This window comes from Aphanomyces astaci, assembly GCF_000520075.1.
Source record: "Aphanomyces astaci strain APO3 unplaced genomic scaffold supercont1.4, whole genome shotgun sequence".
NCBI lineage: Eukaryota > Oomycota > Saprolegniomycetes > Saprolegniales > Verrucalvaceae > Aphanomyces > Aphanomyces astaci.
This window is the reverse complement of record NW_009798267.1, coordinates 1810009-1828347: the sequence shown is the minus strand read 5'-3', so window position 1 is coordinate 1828347 and position 18339 is coordinate 1810009. Positions and strand designations below refer to the sequence as shown.

Here is an 18339-nt window from a genome sequence, read left to right as displayed (position 1 = left end):
AAACAAGAGACCATTGGCCACGACCAGTTGCTTCAAACTGCCGTCCAACAACGTCCAGTTGGGGGTGCTGGACTGGATGTTTTGCCATGCACAGTAGACTTGCGACCCTCGGTTCACACCGCATAGCACCGTGCCGTCGGTCGCAATGTTGTTCAGGGCCCCCCACTGCTGCACCCAACTTGGGGACGTAGCCCTGCACGTAGGTGCGTAATAGATGGCGTTTGCAGAATTCACACCGTAGAGCACTCCATTGGCGCCCACCACCACTTGTTGGAGGGCTCCTTGGAGTTGCACCCACGCGACCACCGACGGGTTGTTGGCGTCAAAGGTACTGCAGTAGATGGAACCGGCGCTGTCAGTGCCGCACACGTTCGAACCGAACGACGACACAGTCACGAGGGCGATGTTTGGGGTGGGCACCACAGTCCACGCAGCAGCGACATTCGATCGAGGGGTTGTAAGGGGGGTTGTTGTAGGAGTAGTACCAGGCAGTAGATCTTGGTAGAAAATGTGCCCAGCGGCGTCGACGCCGTACAGCGACGCGCCAAACTGACTCACTTGCGCCAGCTCGCCTTCCAATGTTGTCCACGTTAGAGAGCCGTTGCCATTGATCGCATTTCCGTCTGCTGACGAGCACACGACCTTTTGCACCGGTGTGACACCGCACACGCGCACTCCGTCGTACGAAACTTGCTGCAGTTGAATCGTGGGCACAAGTGTCCAACTAGCCACCCCCGACGCGAGCGAACCAGCGGTGACGATGCCTCTCCATAGTTGGTTCTGACCATTCACGCCATAGAGAGTCGACCCCGCGAGGGCGAGTTGGGTAACCGTGCCATCCAATCTCTGCCACCTGACGGACGCGGGGAAGCCGGCGGTGGCCGATGTGTTCGCGCAAAACACTTGATTCCGGGTGGTCACCACACAAACCGTCGACCCGTCGACGGTGACTTTGGAGGCTTCGCAAAATGGGGTCAATACTTCCACAAACGTGGCTGTGGGACCGACGGGGCCGGTGACGAGCTTGCCGTCGGTCTGGATGCCAAACACGATGCCGTCACGTACCGCCACGTGTTTAAACGCAACGTTTGGCAACGTCCACCACGACGCAGGTTGTTTTTTCTGACTGCAGTACACCTTGAACTTGCCGAGGGCATTCAATCCACATACAACGGACTTATCGACGGAAATTTGCGTGAGCGATCCAAGCACGGCCGACCACCCTGCTGGGGCATCCAGGCAAGGGGGCACAGGGTCGATGACGCTCTGGCCTGACACAACTGCGAGTGACAGGAATGCCGCGTTCACCAAGATCGTCATGCAAAAAACCATTGCTGGTGGGATGAAGGTGCGATAAACAAAAGTGGGGATAGTTGGTGCAATCTAAAATCGTCGGGTCATCGAATTTTAGGTGTTCCAAATTCGAACAAACATGGAGGACGAGAAGAATGCGGAACAGTATCCGTTCAATTCTGTCATAGAACATTTAGATAGCTACTTAGCTAGCTAAATGTTCTACTACCATTGAAGACGATCAGAAGTGAATCGTTTGATCAATAAAGATACGTAGAAATTTAATACCTCAAAGCACCCCTGACGTACTCGGAGCCAAACGACAGGGTATTGTTCGTGCATCGTATTGCAGCAAAATAAATAAATTAAGACGATTATCCTTAGCGAGTTGGCTTACAGTACCACAGATCTTCAAATCTCCTTTGCTAGTGAGCAGTAAGAGGGCGTTGGGAGTACCAGAGATAGAGCAATTTAGAGTAGCCAGACTAACTATAGCGAACCGGGGAGAAACTCGGCATACAACGTGATACCAAATTGTGTTCAAACCAAAACATGATAACAATTGAACATTTAGTATGATTAATATCAATCTCTCTCTACTGTATCTCACAGGGTCATATCACTCTTTCGAACATCTCCATAAGCTCTTGATAAAGTAACATTACAGGCAGACTTGCCCGATCAGCAGAATGCTTTCGATCGAATTTCGCCATCCGTTGGAGCCAAGGTGGGAGATGGCGCCGCTGTAGTTGTTGAATTGTTGTTGGAGCCACTGTCGTGGTAAGCGCTAGCGTAGTAGTTGGTGCCACCGTAGTCGTTGGGGCTAGCGTAGTAGTCGGGGCTAGCGTAGTAGTCGGGGCTACGGTGGTAACAGGACGTGTCGAGTTGAGGAGCAAAGTCGAATCAGTGGTGCTGACAAACACGTTGTCCCCTTGGACCGACACCACCGCAATGTTGGAGCCTGGCACGGAGTACCAGTCGAACGGCTTCGATGGGTCGAACGCGGTGCGGAGAATCGTGCTAGCCGTCGTAATACCACACACGCGTTGGCCGTCATAAGGGATCTGCGACAGGAGAGTCGGAGGGGGCAGAATGAGCTGCAACTTGATAGTGCCCGTGGAGGCGGTAAACAGTTGGTTCCACAGATCTAGCCCCACGAGGCGTCCGTTCGCCACCACGACCTGCCTCAGCCCGCCATTCAGTTGGGTCCAGTTGGGGCTGGATGTCTTGATGCTATTCCATATGCCCTCGACCTTGTTCTTGCGTGCACGGCACACACAAATTTGCCATTGTCCAACGACACGCTCTTGTAAATTTGGCCACTGATCTGCACCCACGCCTGGGAGGGCAGGATCTTGGGCGAGAACCACACTTCGTCCTCGATGTTGACGCCGATGATGCTGCGCTTGGACCCTACGACCACCTGCTCCACCTCGCCTGGCACGATCTTCCAATGCCGCACTGGATCTTGCTTTCCCCCGCACCCACCGCCACCACACGGTGGTCCCCCCCGGCGACATCGACTTAAGGGGGCTGTTGGTGTAAGGCGACGGCAACATCGTCCGGTTCGGGTACAACGCTTTATCCACGGCAATGTTGGCACCGGCAACGGAGTACCGGTTCAACGACTTCGTGGGGTCGTACGAGATCTGCGTCAGGGGAGTCGGAGTAGGCGAGACGATCAGCGGCCACTTGAGGCTGCTCGTGGCGATCTTGCCCGTGGGGGCGGTAAACAGTTGCTTGGACCTTTCTTAACCCCACGATGGGGTTGAGCCAAAGGCGATAGTTTGAGGGAAAGGGGGCTGGCATCGAAACACCACGACGTTTCCTACTGCAACCTTTGGAGATGGTTGCTAGAATTCAAGTCGACCTGTATACGGTTGATGATGACGCAGTGATATAGTACGGTGGTTGTTGTTCCAGGGAACGGATTGCGAGCCGTGTGAAACCGACAGGCTACAGTGCGTCGTCAGTGTAGATGCTCCAATGGCCCTCCAGGATGGAGACGGTACTACATGTATTCGAGGATATTATAACGTGATGTTCGATTGAATGTCTCTGGTGTATTCTATCGATCTAATAATAAGCGAGGAAGGCAATTAAAATACTTGAGCCCCAATGTACATATTCCACGGGGCACTTGCACGGCGGAGAGCCCGCCTTTTGGCACCAGGCGTTGAATCGTTGCCGATGCGCATACTCAACCAAAGCAACGTCCATGGCCAAACTCTAACATTGCTGATATGGTGTATCGTAGATTCTCAATTGAGACCCGTGCGTTTCCCATGGCAAAGATCGCAACATTATTGCAATGTGAGGTGCACTTCACTCGAACGAAAAGGTGAAATATTTGCCTTCCGTTGTCTTGTCATAACCTGGGGAAGTATACCAGCTTCAAGTTTTCGTCCATCAATATATCTACTACCTGGAAGTATAACGTGGAACGCAACAACATTAAGTATTACACAATCTACCTCAACCCTGTATAAGGACATACCACTCCAAAGAGTCCGCAATCGACAGTGGATGCTGTAGCGTGTTCGACACATCAGCAATATGCCTTCAATCGAGATTTCTCCTTCGCAGGAGCCGCCGTAGTCGTTGGTACATCAGTGGGGGCCTCCGATGGTGCATCAGTGGGAGCCTCCGTTGGTGTGTCAGTGGGGGCCTCAGTGGGGGCTTCAGTGGGGGCTTCAGTGGGGACTTCAGTGGGGGCTTCAGTGGGGGCTTCAGTGGGGGCCTCAGTGGGGGCCTCAGTGGGAGCTCGCGTGGTAGTTGGTGCCTCCGTAGTTGTTGGCGTCACCGTAGGAGTGTCCGTGGTAGTTTGAGCTCGCGTGGTAGTTGGAGGAGCTAGGGTGGTAGTAGGAGCCACCGTTGTAGTAGGAGCTAGGGTTGTAGTTGGGGCTGGCGTTGTAACATTTAGTAACAATTTTGAGTCGGTGGTGATTGCAAACACATTGTCCCCTTGAACTGACACCACAGCAATGTTGGAGCCTGGCACGGAGTACCAGTCCAACGGTTTCGTGGGGTCGAACGTGGTGCACAGAACCGTGTTGGACGTGGTGATTCCACACACACGTTCACCGTCGTACGAGATTTGCGCCAGAAGGGACGGGGGGGACGGGATAGCCTGCTTAAACAAGCCATTCTGTCGGGACCAGTTGGGGCTCTTAGACTTGATGCCATTCCATGCACAGTCGAGCTTGTTGTCAGGGGTCACGCCACACACAAACTTGTCCTCGTCCATCGATACACTTTCGTACGTTTCGCCACTGATTTGAATCCACGCCTGCGTGGGCAGAATCTTGGACGAGTACCGCACTTCATTGTCGTTATTAACGCCGATGATGCTGCCTCTGGGCCCCACAACCACTTACTCCAGCTCACCCGACACGGCGTTCCAATCGACGTCTGCTTTCTTGGCATTGAAGGCGCCGCACTGGATCTTGCTTGAACCCACCACCACGCACACAGTGTTGCCCCCGACGACACTGACTTGAGGTCGCCGTTGCCGCCGGCAGGCGACGGCATCGTCGTCCAGCTCAGGTACGTCGTCTTGGCACTGGTTAGCGCAGCAAGGGCGAACAGGACGTGCAATGCGTGTACCATGGTGGATGTTGTCGAATGGCAATGATGGCCAACAATTTCTGGCATGGGAATAGCCGTAAAACGTCGCGACCGTTCGCACTGGCACAACCTTAGGATATGACGGCTCACGTCCACGACAATTCACCGTTCTTTCAAAGTGTGCGAAACCGACGGCTAGCTGCCTTGGTTTATCCACAACTGGTCGAGGTGGCAAAGCCTCACGGCAGTCAATATTGCCACCTTTGTACCCTACAACAGTCGCATCGCCTTCAGTACATGATACAAGCGTCCGCTTGAACTGTTTGCAGGATATACAGTAGTAACGATTCGCCACCTTGCACCAACGGTTGTTGGCCGTTTTGGAAGCGGTGGCGACGAAATCAAGACATCGCCGTCCCCCCAACCCCCGTCCACAACTCAAACTCAAGTTGTGTGTAAAATATTGAAGAGTGGCCAAGGCACCTTGTAATAAAGGGTAGTACAATAGTAGCGTTAGTAACACTAGCTGTGCAGCCATTGTCCACAACACAACAGAGGAGAGATCCGACCAATAACATGCAATAGTTTTTCTTGACGACCAACCTCTTGGACATGGATCGTTTCATAACGTTTGTGATTGGGGTTGTTCGACGACACCCCTAAACATCGAAGCCACTTGGAACGTTTTGTCCTTGAAACTGAATCAAGCAATGGCTCCCAACCAGTCTAAGTTGACTACCACCCCTCATCAGTGGAAGGATGGTAACGTTAAGCTTACTCGTTTGAAAATCATGTCACACAGTCTACAAGCCCAAATGCATGTCTTGCCTTTTTGTAGCTACTGTAGCCTTAGCCCCATAATTCGTAAGTATTGTGACAATGGTACTTTTATAACAAGTCTTAGAGAAATCGCATCGAAGTCATCAGATCTGAGGGTTCGCACACGGGGTGGCCATCATTCCTTTCAACAATAAAATACTCTGGGCACGAACACAATCAAAAAGCAACCCGAACACAGTTTGGACATGACGTTTGTGTGTGACAGCCATCCTGAGATTCTAATTTGACAGTTCGCGATTCCAAACTCTCGGGTACATGCAACGCGTCACACAAGTGTACATGTAGTTAGTTGTATTAGCCCTGTATCCAAACAATATACGCAGTATATTATATCTCTTTATCTATATGATGGCAACGAGATCAATCCAAAAGTCCCCTAGTCGGAAATGTTGTACACATCGCGCAGCTTGGCCAAGGGCACCTAAATAACGATCAACATCACTCCATCACATCTCCCAATCTTCGTAGTTACCACTAGAATATCCAGCATGCGGCCGATGGCGTGCAGTCGCTGCTCCTTGAACTCTGCATCTTGGTCGACGTCTTCCACATCCCACATGAGCAGGAGGTCCAACCTTGTCACAGGACTCAGTTGCATAGTGGACAAAACGGCCTTTTGCACTAGCCACGCATGTTTGTTTTGCTTGGCGATCGTCGAGGTGTACGCAGTGGCCACGCACTCCAGCAGTGTCGCGTCGGCGGACTTCTCCATTTCCAAACACAACGTTCGGACGAACAAGAGCACGGGCACCATATGTAGCACCGTTCTACACGAACAAACGACCCCTTCAATCCCCCAAGTAAGTAGCACTACATGGTAATTAATATCTGTCAGACCAACCTCGTGATCGAGTGCGCGTCATGCCTTGCCACGTCATCGCGTACTAGGCGTTGGATGGACACGGTGGAATCGTTGCCGACTTTCGCCCACAGCTGAAGCAACGAGGCCTCGTCCACGACCCACGGCTTGAGAGCAACGCCACCCAACGTTCCAAGAAACGAGAGCAACTTGTGAATCTCGCCGGCCATCGTGATAAAGTCGTGCAGAGGCATGTCGGCCGAAGACTCGACGAGCACTTCGAGCGCCGTCGACAAAACATCGAGCGAAGCGACTTCGGTCGTCGTGATGAGGTCGTCGTTGTCGTCTTGGTTGGTGTTGAAACTCAACTGCTTGGACATCTAAACAACAAAGCACAGGTGTAGCGGACTAGTAGGTACATAGTAGTATTATTATTACCCTGGGAGAGAGAAGTGTACGCGACGAGTAGTTGGTTGACATCATGTCGTCGGTAGGTATCGACGACAATGATGTCGCGGTTCGATACAGCTGGACGCCATATAGGGGTCCTGCCACCGCCACGACTACAGTCACGAGACTTCCGACTGTCCACATCATGTAGTTGTCTCTGTCGTCGCTCATCGAGTCCGTGGTTGGCCAAATCCACTGCGCGAGCACATGGGCTATGACCTAAGCCCCACACAATATCACTAAGGCTTATCTACCATAAAATTATGGTGCATCCTACCAACAGGCCGCAGAGAACGCCTGTACGACGTAGGATGTCTTGGACGACATCGCCCTCCCCCCAAATGGTTTTGAGGTCATACAAGAACGGGTTAGTCGGCACGTGCGCCTTAGCGGGTGATATACGGTCATCCACAGCGTCCAGGGGTACATGCACCGTGTCAATGGCAGGGGGGTGCAGGCGACCGACTAAGTTCAATTCCGCGGGGGACCATGGGGTATTGTCCAGCACCACCCCTCGTCCGAGTAGCTCTAGAACGCGTTCTCGATACGCAACGTCCACGAACGGGTTGCCGAGCAACGACAAGTCGTGGAGAAGTGGGAGCGACACAAGGTACGCAACTTCGCCCGTGGTGGGAACGACATTGTGTGCCAAATCCAAGCGCTGAAGCGTGAACATCTTCTCCAATCCCGACGTGGACGTGAGGTGATTGTGGCTTAGGTCTAAGGACGCGACCGCTGCCAGGTACCGATGGGCACCGGCCACAGAGCTCAAGTGGTTGTGACTGACGTTCACGAGCGTCAAGTGCGGGCAGTTTTCGAGGTGTGCAAGCGTTTGCAGGTCGTTGTGGGCCACGTTGAGGGTGTGGAGGCACGGTGCCAGGGCCAAGCTCGGGTCGAGCTTGGAGAGCCCGCAATCGACGAGCTCGAGCACTTTGAGCGCGTCCCATGTGCCCCCTCCTTCTCCCAAAAGCGCCGCGAGCGATGGCACGATGGTGCGCGTCACGTGCAACTCAATTAGTTGCTTGCGCAGTGTCGACAGGTGTTGGATATCTTGAAACAGCACGCCGACGATGTTGAGGTACAATAACGAGCTGAAGATGGCCAAGTTACATGTAGACGGCAACGGCATTGTGTCCGGCAACGTTTGGATGTTCAAGTCAATCACGTGCAACACATAGCCCGCGAGTTTGAGCATCCGGTTGGTCTTGGACATGCCTTGATGGGCGGCGCTCTGGTTGTTGCTGGTGCTCAGAGGAGTGTTTGTAGTGGCGGCGGCGTCGTGGTGATGGTGGTGGTCCCGGCGAGCCTGCCACTGCATGACGGCGCCATTCTCGGGATGCCACGACGGCTGCAGCATGGCGAGAAAGCAGCCTTCAAGGTAATGAAGGCAGGGCGGATTCAGCATCACTTGGAGGCGTGGGTTGCGCACGCGAAGTGACTTGGCATGTTGTTTCAGGAACATGTAAAAGCTCTCGAGGAAGGCCTTGCCTGGCATCAATAGTGCTTCCGACGACGATGACGTGGATGCCGCAGGTGACGACTTTTGTCTTGGTGGCTTGAGGGACGAATGAACTCTGTCAGTAGCGGGCGACGGCAGAGGCCGCGTCGACACGAGCGCTGTCGGCGACGGGTTCGGAGACGACTCGGCCGAGCTGCTGCTGGAGCTGCTGCTGCTGCTGCCGCTGCCGCTGTCATCGTTATGGGAGTTTGTCTGTTGAGCGTGATGGATCGAACTCTTGGTGCGGTTTCGCATGGTCGTGTCCACGTTCAAGGCCACCGCTTTGGACATTTCCTTGGTCAAGTGGTGTAGCTGGTGCGATGGGTTTATCATTCTCTCTTGTCGTTGGGGTACTTCAGCCGCTGAGGCGACACCTCCTGCCTTTGGGGGTTCCATCGTGCCCGCTGAGATATATTGCGACGGTTTCAGTTTTTGGTTGAAGGGTTATCTACGGATCGTTGTATTGCTCCTCCAAAGATTCATTAACTATGGTTCTTATTAGGATGTTCTAAATTCGATGGTATTTTTGCACCTAGCCAACTTCACTAACCGACATGACAGGGCGTCGTTGTCGTCGTGTAGCCATACTAAGTACCCTATCTGTAGGTCATGAAACTTGATAAGTCATCGCAGGTTCATGGTTGCTACGTAGTGTGTAGCCCATCGATTTTGGCGTGATACTCGCAGTATCAACAATGTAGCCAGCCCAATGAATAATGGCGTGCCTAGGCTGTACATACGTGAGAACTAAAATGGAGTCGGGACTGGCACTATGAATGCGGCAAGTTCTGCTTACAAGTACTTGTGAGTGGGGTATCTCAACATATCGTGAAAAGTATTGCTTCTCCATTATCAAAATACAACCTACCTACGATGATACCAATACCCACTACACTGCAAGGGGTGGATTGTCTAGTGCAACCCAAGAAACTTCTTTGTGTACTCGTCGGCGTCATGGATGTGGAACTCGTACGCGTTGAACACGACATTGCTGTTGATTTGAAAGTCCGCGAGGCGGTAGCGCGCGCCGTCGGGTTTCTTGTGGGGGCCTCGCTCGAGGAACTTGCCGCTCACGATGCCCGAGTTGCGCGCCTCGGGTTCGTAGATAGACACAGTGTCGTCGGCGAGGTAGAAGGCCACAATAAACTGCCGCGCCGATTGTTCGCGACGAGAGGATACCATTTTCGCAGAAAACCGGAGTACTTTGCGATCGTTGAGCGACATCTTGATAAAGTCTTTTTTGGGCACTTTAGGCACCAAATTCGTGACCGACCCGAGGGAATCTATTTGGACAGGCGGGCCAGTCAATTCCCATGTATGGCAGGGACATTTCACCAATGACATAAAATACCTTCTTCGGTGCCGTATCCAGTGTACGGAGGTGGGTCGGGCTTTTTGTTTTCCTTGCGCGGTTCGTTATGATACGACGGAGGGGCGAGCTGGACGTCCCATGTGTGCGCATAGTACGCGCGAGTGTACTCGTCCGCATCGACGAGCTTCACAGGTCGACTAAACACGTTGATCACGGCGCCGACGTACAAGTCTTCTTCGTTAAAGTACGCGTCGCGCCCCGTGGGTTCTTCGACGCCCCGGGCTTGTTCGTCGTGGATCGCGTCCTCCCACGTCTTGAGCAAACGGCACCGCGACAGCAGCAACGGGAAAGGATCCCGGCCCGAGTTGGCCTTTTCCACCTCTTTGATTTCGATCGTGTCGTCTTCCAAGAAATAGTTGAGGCTGTACGACATCAAGTCGCCGTACAATTTCTCGCGGTCGTCGTACTCGCATTTGAAGTTGAGCACCTTTCGGCAGTTTTCCAAAAACTTTTTCTTCTTCATGCTCTGCAGCCCGTGGTTGCCCAGCGTGGCTTCCATGAACGTCTTGAGCGCGCTGTTCTTTTTCCCGTAAAAGTGGCCCACTTCGCCGCCGCACAACTTGGCAATCTCTTGCCGACTCAGCGTGTACTCGTCCTTGGGGATGTCAATGTCTGGATGCAGCTCCATCGCTCGCTCCGAGTAGTACGACCGCGTCCACGCGTCGCAGCTGTATAGCTTGAACACGCGGCCGTAGATGGGAAAGTGCATACCCACGTAAATATCCTCCATCTTGTAGTGGCCGCCGTGGTTTGGTTTTTGCAGCTTGCCGCGTTTGAGAAACGTGCCTTGGGGCAACCCGCTGTTGGCGACTTTGTTCTCGATGATCTCGATCGTGTCGTCCGTCAAGTAGAACAAGATCATGCTCTTGCGAAGTCGAAACAGCTCGGATGGACTTTCGTCGACCGTTTCTTCAAAAAACGCGAAGAATCGAAGCACCTTGTTCACGTTGGACGGGGCGAAGATGCTCTCGTCCGTGATGCTGAGCTCGCTCCCAAAATCCCGCGCCGTCGTCGTGAACCGATCGGGGTCGCCGCGCTTGTCGGCCCGCGTGGCCAGGATGCTTGGCGCTTGGGACAATGAACTGTCGATGCGCATGCCTGCCACGAGCTTAAACTTTTGCTGTTTGCCTCCATTGCCGACCTTGGCATGGTAATTGCCACGTCCAAGGATCGGGTTGCCTTTTTCGAATACGTGTTCTGCCATGAGGACAAAAAGTATCGGCGACGACGAAGGAGTGTGGTCGGGGACTGCAGTCGGAGGAGTTTCAAAGGTGCCTGTCTGCCTGGTTGTTAAAAATAGATCCCATCGATCGATGCCATTGGTCAAGATCGCTATATCCGTTTCAAAATCAGCGAATGAAACAATGGATGTTATTTTAGCCAATTAGACGACGTGATGAAACAATCCAATCGGATGGTATCCGGATACGAAATGATACCAGGAGGTGAGCACCGGCCGTTCGAACATGAATCATGCCACAACATTCCCAGACCCAAGCGATGAGCATCGAGATGGAGGGACGACCATTGACGCTTCCGTGGCCACCTCGGCTCATGCATGGCGCCTGGAGAAGCGCCGATCCAAGTACGTAAAGGCGAGGCAGTTCCTTGAGGAACAGTTCGCCGAGACGGGCGTCGAATGCCAAGTTCGATCGCTGGAAGGACTCTCGTTCGCGTCATGGAAAGACTTCCACGATGAATTGCATGCATACATGAAGGAGACCAATCAGACATACATCTCCCGCGATTCCAAGACCACAGTGCGGTACAACGCCGAACAGATCAAGCGAAAGGTCAAGCACTTCGTCCCGGTGCCAGTCGAGTTCACTCACGCTCGAGTTCGGTGGGATCATCCATCTTCATCTTGGCGAGGATGTTAACATTCCAAGACCATAGGTTCGATTGCAAGCATTCCCAGTCGAACATGTCCAAGAACATGAACTTGTTCGGGACCAAAGATGGCGCCGCAGCCGCCGACACGTCGTCGTCCTCCGCTGGACCTGTCGATAATGTCGAGCCCACTTACGTCCCTACCAACCCCAAGCGGAAAGCGCGGGACGGCGCGTTTTACAGTGCCTGTCCCGTGAAAATGCACGTCCAAGTCCACAAGGTCCCTTCAACCCTTCAGGACAACGACAAGTGGCGGGTAGTCGTAACCAACCATGTACGTCAATGTGTCAATCCTCCGACATCAATCATCATTGACGCTGATTCTTCAGGTGCACGTGCACAACCATGACCTAGTCCTTGGTGACCCCATGCTCCAAGACACGTTGTCGGTGCCATCTCTCCACCACCAGCATCTTCCTCCAGCTCTTCCAGGGCAACCCCATCCCATCCGACTCGAGGATGGTCGAATGGATCCGCCAAAGCGCACTCGGGCATTCCATGAACTGTTTGCGTTTTTCACCGCGTACCAAGCGTCGCGGTATGCTTTTTAATAGCTGTGGAGCGGTCACTGTGATGATATATGTATGTAGGGCAGACAACGATGGCATGGAGTTTGATCGTCGATATGGTGCCATGTATTCGATAGTGTACCAAAGTCTCTGTGCCGACAACTGCCTCGACACGAACGAGAGGGCCATGACGCACTTTCAAACGCTACTCAAACCCGCCAACATGATGCTCGACGACAGCACCAGCACCATGACACGACCTACAAGTACTTGTAAGCTGCCGCCTTCGTCCTTTGTGCCCGTCGCGACTTCGTCCACCGAGCCAGCAGATCCCCCGCAACAACACTACCAGCTTTAGAAGCTCACATGCACGGCTTCTTCGGGACTAATCCGCCATGACGTGTACTACATATATATAAACGAGACCACATGAGCTGTCCAAAGTAGTCGGATATTGCTTACGATTGCATGAAAGCACATCATTTTGACAATATATATATTGTCAAGTCGATTATTCGAAATTGGAGTGTAAGCAGAATCACCAAATCGGCAGGGAATCGATATATCGACCAATCAAAACCCACAACACGGATCAAGTAGCCAATCAAATGATCAACTCTTCAACATCAAATTAGTGTGTGAATGAAATTAGTGTAACATTGGACGAATTTTACATACAAAAGTCAGTACAAGCAATCAATTGATCGATGGATTTGGCAAACAATCAGCACAAGAGCCAAATTTTGAGTAAAAGGACAATATATATATGTATGGGTCAACCTACTGGAGAAAGCAAAGAAAGATACAGGGACTACTATACATATATATATATAGACATGGGAATGCATCGCAAATGTAATGAGTTTCAGGTATATATCGAGATAGATCGTAGGTATATCTAGTGATATATCATAGAGTATATATATATATACAGTATATATATATACAGTATATAAGTACCCGCTTGAATTCGTCCATAAACCCACTCGACGGGATTGGAATGTCCTTGTGAGTGTGGCCATTGGGGCACAGCTGGCGCTCTTTCTCGCCCAGTTCGCCAATGTAAAATTGCTTGAGGTACCTACAACACAACCCACAGGCCATAAATGAAATATATTTATAAAACAATCGAAACCTACCGAAACGACGCTTTGGACGCATGAAACACTTCAAACATGCCGACACAGTCGACGTTGAGCGCCTCCTTTGGAATGAGTTCCGAGCCGCCGGGGTGCTCTGGCAGCCACCGCGTGATGTCGAGCACCATACCGTCCATAATGAGCCAAAATTCATTCCCCACGACGTTGCGCTCGACCACGTAGCTGTACTTGATGGCGTGTTTCCGCACGCGGGACTCGAATTCGCCCATCTTTATGCGACACAGGTCTTCTAGGCCCTAGGCAAAACAGTATCTCATTTGTCAATATGCGCTAGTATTGTCAAATCGAGTCGAATGTCGTCAGCGAAAGCAATAAAGAACCGTCAAAGCCCAATCAAAACACACAAATGAAACACGCACATTCGGCAAAACCTGGTATGTATATATATATATGTATATATTATATATACAAAGATATTGAATAGTATGCTGCATTTCACTCAAATCTGGACTTTTGAGTCAATTGGCCAATAATATTTGACCCTATGTAAGCGTGTAGTACAAACTATACTATTCAATATCTTTGTATATATATATATACCAGGTTTTAGCCAATCAAAACACACACGTTCTGTCGAATATGTTTACCAATCCAAATGAAAGAATCCGTTCAGTCCCTCCGCATTCGGCAAAACCTGGTATATATAAATTTATATACTAAAAAAGATATTGAATAGTAGTATAGTTTGCACTGCAAGCTTACATTGGGCAAATTGATTCAAAAATTCCAATTTTGAGTGAAATGCACGATATACTACAAAACCCGGCACGATTCGTTCTACTTTTGTAGCCAAAACAATGTAGCCAATAAGCGACGAGCATTTTCAGAGTGACCAATCACAGCGATTCTTCGGATAATCGTATTATGCCAACATATCCTCAAAAATAAGCTGTCATATATATATATATATGGTACCTGGCAGCCGACGGTGCGGGCGGCATGCAGCAATCCGTCGGTGAAATGCGGATCGAACTGGAACGAATCGTCGGGGTGTAGCGCCGCATGCTCCAAGTAGAGCAAGACGCGGTCAAACGTGAGGCAATCCACATCCACATGAACGACGCTCGCTTTGTCCTTGTGAATTCCATGGCCAGCCATGACGGCGGACGTGAGCTTGATGCACGGCCACAGGAGCTTCTTCTTGACGGGGAACATTTCGTCATCGTTCGTGTACACGTTGACGACCGAGCCTTTGAACGAGGCCGGCAGCGGATCATCGTCGGCGGTGTCGCTCAAGGCGTACTCGTCGCTGACGGGGTTCTCCTTGACGAGATGGAAGGACGTGGTCGCGGCGTCCACGCGACCACGAAACACATTCGGCATTGTGAATTCGGTTTCGTGAGGGTCGTGGCCTTCCAAGTGCACGACGCGAAGGAACAGCGGCATGTCGTGCACGTACAGCACCACGCGCTCGTTTTCGGTGAGGATGTTGCCATGTCCGAGTTCGGCCAGACGTGACTTGACGGCGGCTACGTCGACTACGTATGGTGCAGCCTCGTTGTGTGGACTGACCAGTGGACGGATCTCAAACGTGATCGACGCCGCCACGGGGTCTTGCGCGGGATTGTACCATCGCCACGTCGCTTCTTGGCTGTCGCACAGTTCCAGATTGATCAATTGTTCAGCGCTGCACCAGACGGCGTCTTCAGGAACGTCGTCGAGAAAGCGAACTTGCGACACATACTGTGCATACGTTCGAGGGTACACAAACAACGCGTCCGACGACTGCGTTGGTGCATGCGACGGGTGGAGGTACACACAGAATGGCACCTTGTGCTCATACTGCTGCGCTCGAAACGTCTGCATCGGGGACAGAGACGCTTGCGCGCTCTTTAGGAAGGCGGCATGCGACGGCAGGCGGAACTCGCCAACTTGATTGTTGTTGGCAACCCACGGCATGTTTGCTTTATGTCGCGTGGAAATGCGGAAAATCAATATCCGGATAGAGGTGTCCGGATAAAAACCACTATGGTGCAATCGAACAAAGCAAAACGCGCGCGTTCGGGTTGAGGCAAGCGGAAAGGCGCGGTGTGCTGCCGCATGCTGTGAGAACGAGAGGGGTCTACATGGAGAACGATCGCGTGGATCATGCCTTCGCGACGTGGAGGGAATCCATCTTCGCCAAGAAGCAACGCGTCCATCAACTCGATGTCGCCGATGCGTATTACGATCTCTTGGGCCTCGTCAACGCAGTGACGACATGGAAGGTGTGTCTGTGGATGTTGTCCACGAAAGTCGTCAAATGATGATAGAGGCATTGGACACGCCATCGGCAGCGGCGACGACGAGTCCCACGCATTCATCTGACGTTGTTTTACAGGTGGGTGCAATATCGAGGTACGACTAAATTGCCTCATTATCCTGTACACTGCATCGGACGCATAACATGGGGCTGATGGTTAAGATGGGCATATTAGACATGCGCAGACGACGTCGTCTTCACCGCATATTTGCCGAACGCCATGTGCGAGCTCGATACCTATGTCGTTCGTTTCGAGCATGGAAAGTTACAATGCAGATTCGTTGCCTCCGTGTACATTACTTGCTCCGTCGCATGTTCCTGCTTTGGAATAGCCAGGTATGCTTGCATCTGAGACACAAATGGAACCGTTGTCAACGTTCATCTCTTACAGCGGGTAGCGATATTATTTCAAATCGAGCATTCCACTCAACTTTGTCCACGGCCTATGAGAAAGGTCATGCCACGCGGCATGTTTTGGCAGGTATAGTACACTGTACGCCTTTCATCTCTATTTGACAGTGGTGCCACTTGATTGCCTCATTGTCGTCCGTAGCACATGACCCTTCGTCGTTGCTTCACATCATGGAAATCGTACTTTCGATGGAGTTGCTGGGTTAGACATTACATTGATCGTCCATACACCCGATGGCTTGTCACTCAAGCCTTACTTTGCTGGAAACGCAAGATCACACGGATCCAATTCACGCGCCTCAGTCTTTGTCGAAGTCGGCATTGGGCCAACCAACGGCTGCTTCACCGCGCGTGCCACTCATGGCATCAATCCTGTCGACAGAGTCGCTCAGTCGCCGCAGCTTTATATTGGTTTCGTTGCAACCATCATCGTCGCTTGATGCACAAGTGGTATTGCGGATGGGCTTTTGAAACGCGACGGATTCGACTGGTACGTTCCGACGGCAGCGATTATGTACTTCTGACCTGGTATGCCGTAGGTTCGGTTGTGGCAGTCCACTAAAGCGTTTGCAGTCGTTCAACAAACGTGGCAACGGTGGCGACTCTTTCTGTACCTTTGTCTAAACAAATACACCGCCGATCGAGTGTGCTACCACCAACGAAGTCGGCGTACGTTTTCTCGGTGGAAGCTACTACCAACTGTCCAACGAGTCTCCAGAACCAAGTACAGTTTCACATATCCCTGCGATATATTGTTATAGCTCAAACGTTCATTGAATGATAACTTTCTTTATAGGGCCACAGAAGTCGCACGATGTCGATTATCGTCGACTTTTGCTGCGTGGAAGTCAAGGCTGGACCAGATTCAATCATACCGAATTGCTGCACTCAACCGACATGTTTACGACCACCAGGTACATGAAAACCCTCGTGATGTCTCACTATACATGAACTTTCCAATGAATCGTACGCTGTGATACGATTAGAGCTTGCTCCAACAACGGTGCTTGTTCCTGTGGGCCTTGGAGACTCGTCGTCGATTGGACAAATGGCGCCATTGGAGTCAAGCCAAATGTCTTTGCCGAGCGTTCCGACGATGGACGAGCCGCCACGCCCATGAGGCCCAACGCACACGCGCAGCGTCGGATCTCGCGGCTTTGGCGTATCGTCTTATGATGTCGCGGCGCTGGTTTCGAGTGTGGCAATCTCGACAGTACATGCGATCCAAGCGACGTCGTGCTACGGTAAGCATTGTGTGTGGATTGCTGTTTGATAATTGGAGGGGTTATACCGACGACGTATAGGATTATTGCGTCCACAAGTTGAAGGTGACAACATGGGCAATGTGGACGAGCTATCGAAAACGCATCGACGATCAACTTGGTGTGGTGCTGGCAGTATCCAAGGCTCGCCAAATGCACATGACCAAGTGTTTGAAGCTCCTGCCTAAACAAACTTTGCATGCTGGTACTTATCTACTTTGAATAAAGTTGTATACATTAAATTGATTGGCATTATTGCCAACTATGTAGTGGGCATGCTGGTTCCACGCTATGGCATGGCAGTAACGTTGGCTCGATGGAAAGCGTTTCAAACGTCGAGGCGCGCTCAACGCCATGTTCAACGCAGTGTAAGTGGCCCAACCATAACGTAGCAACTGCTGCGTGGAAAATGCCGACATTCCAGCGCGTAGTGTTTCAGACAGTGGAAATACCATTATCTCACCGCAAAGTGCACCACCATGGCGACACCACGCAACAAAGGCGCCCATCCCAATGCAACGATCCGTGCGACTCCCTTCATTCGTCCACGACTGCCATGGCGTGGTTGACTCGACCCGAGTCAACCTGACCATATTAACAAGGGCATATGTGGGAGGGAAATCACTGCGATCCCAAGTTGGCCGTATATTATGTCCACTCTATTCGCTTCAAAGCCATGTTCTATGAAGATCTTACGGACAAAGTTGCCAGTGAACAACAAGTAACCGTACGTGTCGACAATATTCGTCGCATATAGTGAAGGCTGAACAATATTTATTTATTTTTCATATATATATACTGGTCTTGGTTAACGTCATATCAATGGGGCAGCGACTACGTTTTACGCGACAACATGTTGGGCCAACACAATTTGATTGGCAGTGGGGCGGTAGTCTGGATTGGTCGCGACGTAGCGGAGGGCCAAATCTTGACCAAACTGAGTTTGCCCTGCGTCACCAACATCACAATGGCCGACTCGGTCAAGGTCCCGCCAGTTTCGGGGTGTCGCACCAGGGAACGAATGGCTGTCCAATTCCCCGAGTACA

At 51.6% G+C, this 18339-nt stretch overlaps 8 protein-coding genes across 9 annotated transcripts in view; 2 read left to right on the top strand and 6 right to left on the bottom strand.

Moving 5' to 3' along the window:
• Positions 1–1320, bottom strand: part of H257_02776 (hypothetical protein) — a gene marked incomplete at both ends in the record, with an annotated part of 1465 nt that extends 145 nt beyond the window's left edge. Inside the window, one exon of the mRNA XM_009826573.1 lies at positions 12–1320. Within this exon, the coding sequence (XP_009824875.1) occupies positions 12–1320 (1309 nt within the window). The remainder of the gene's footprint in view (positions 1–11) is intronic.
• A 634-nt stretch (positions 1321–1954) lies between these two features.
• On the bottom strand, positions 1955–3513 carry H257_02775 (hypothetical protein; the record flags this gene model as incomplete). Its single annotated transcript, XM_009826572.1, has 5 exons — positions 1955–2065; positions 2103–2526; positions 2571–2706; positions 2756–3039; positions 3434–3513. The coding sequence occupies 5 exons, from the start codon at positions 3511–3513 to the stop codon at positions 1955–1957; spliced, it is 1035 nt and encodes a 344-aa protein (XP_009824874.1).
• A 328-nt stretch (positions 3514–3841) lies between these two features.
• Positions 3842–4568, bottom strand: H257_02774 (hypothetical protein; the record flags this gene model as incomplete). The annotated part of the gene is made up of 1 exon (XM_009826571.1): positions 3842–4568. The coding sequence occupies exon 1, from the start codon at positions 4538–4540 to the stop codon at positions 3842–3844; it is 699 nt and encodes a 232-aa protein (XP_009824873.1). The 5' UTR covers positions 4541–4568.
• A 1435-nt stretch (positions 4569–6003) lies between these two features.
• On the bottom strand, positions 6004–8905 carry H257_02773 (hypothetical protein). The gene is made up of 5 exons (XM_009826570.1): positions 7227–8905; positions 6938–7168; positions 6542–6879; positions 6173–6467; positions 6004–6121 (listed from the first exon to the last, which is right to left on the bottom strand). The coding sequence occupies exons 1-5, from the start codon at positions 8841–8843 to the stop codon at positions 6077–6079; spliced, it is 2526 nt and encodes an 841-aa protein (XP_009824872.1). The 5' UTR covers positions 8844–8905; the 3' UTR covers positions 6004–6076.
• Positions 8906–9163: 258 nt separating this feature from the next.
• On the bottom strand, positions 9164–11090 carry H257_02772 (hypothetical protein). The gene is made up of 2 exons (XM_009826569.1): positions 9799–11090; positions 9164–9730 (listed from the first exon to the last, which is right to left on the bottom strand). Exons 1-2 carry the CDS (start codon positions 11021–11023, stop codon positions 9360–9362), a joined length of 1596 nt encoding a protein of 531 aa, XP_009824871.1. The 5' UTR covers positions 11024–11090; the 3' UTR covers positions 9164–9359.
• A 183-nt stretch (positions 11091–11273) lies between these two features.
• Positions 11274–12760, top strand: H257_02771 (hypothetical protein). Its single transcript, XM_009826568.1, has 4 exons — positions 11274–11662; positions 11716–11983; positions 12039–12247; positions 12300–12760. The coding sequence occupies exons 1-4, from the start codon at positions 11286–11288 to the stop codon at positions 12574–12576; spliced, it is 1131 nt and encodes a 376-aa protein (XP_009824870.1). The 5' UTR covers positions 11274–11285; the 3' UTR covers positions 12577–12760.
• Positions 12284–15277, bottom strand: H257_02770 (hypothetical protein; the record flags this gene model as incomplete). The annotated part of the gene is made up of 4 exons (XM_009826567.1): positions 12284–12623; positions 13179–13299; positions 13358–13614; positions 14294–15277. 4 exons carry the CDS (start codon positions 15275–15277, stop codon positions 12573–12575), a joined length of 1413 nt encoding a protein of 470 aa, XP_009824869.1. The 3' UTR covers positions 12284–12572.
• Positions 15278–15371: 94 nt separating this feature from the next.
• On the top strand, positions 15372–18136 carry H257_02769. Of its 2 annotated transcripts, XM_009826565.1 has the most exons (11): positions 15372–15585; positions 15631–15715; positions 15796–15956; positions 16012–16101; positions 16174–16521; positions 16571–16755; positions 16828–16945; positions 17018–17275; positions 17336–17498; positions 17564–17661; positions 17725–18136. In XM_009826565.1, exons 1-11 carry the CDS (start codon positions 15445–15447, stop codon positions 17860–17862), a joined length of 1785 nt encoding a protein of 594 aa, XP_009824867.1. In that variant the 5' UTR covers positions 15372–15444; the 3' UTR covers positions 17863–18136. The 2 variants fall into 2 exon arrangements, with proteins under 2 accessions (XP_009824867.1, XP_009824868.1); XM_009826566.1 differs by having other exon boundaries at positions 17564–18136.
• The last annotated feature ends 203 nt before the right edge of the window (positions 18137–18339 follow it).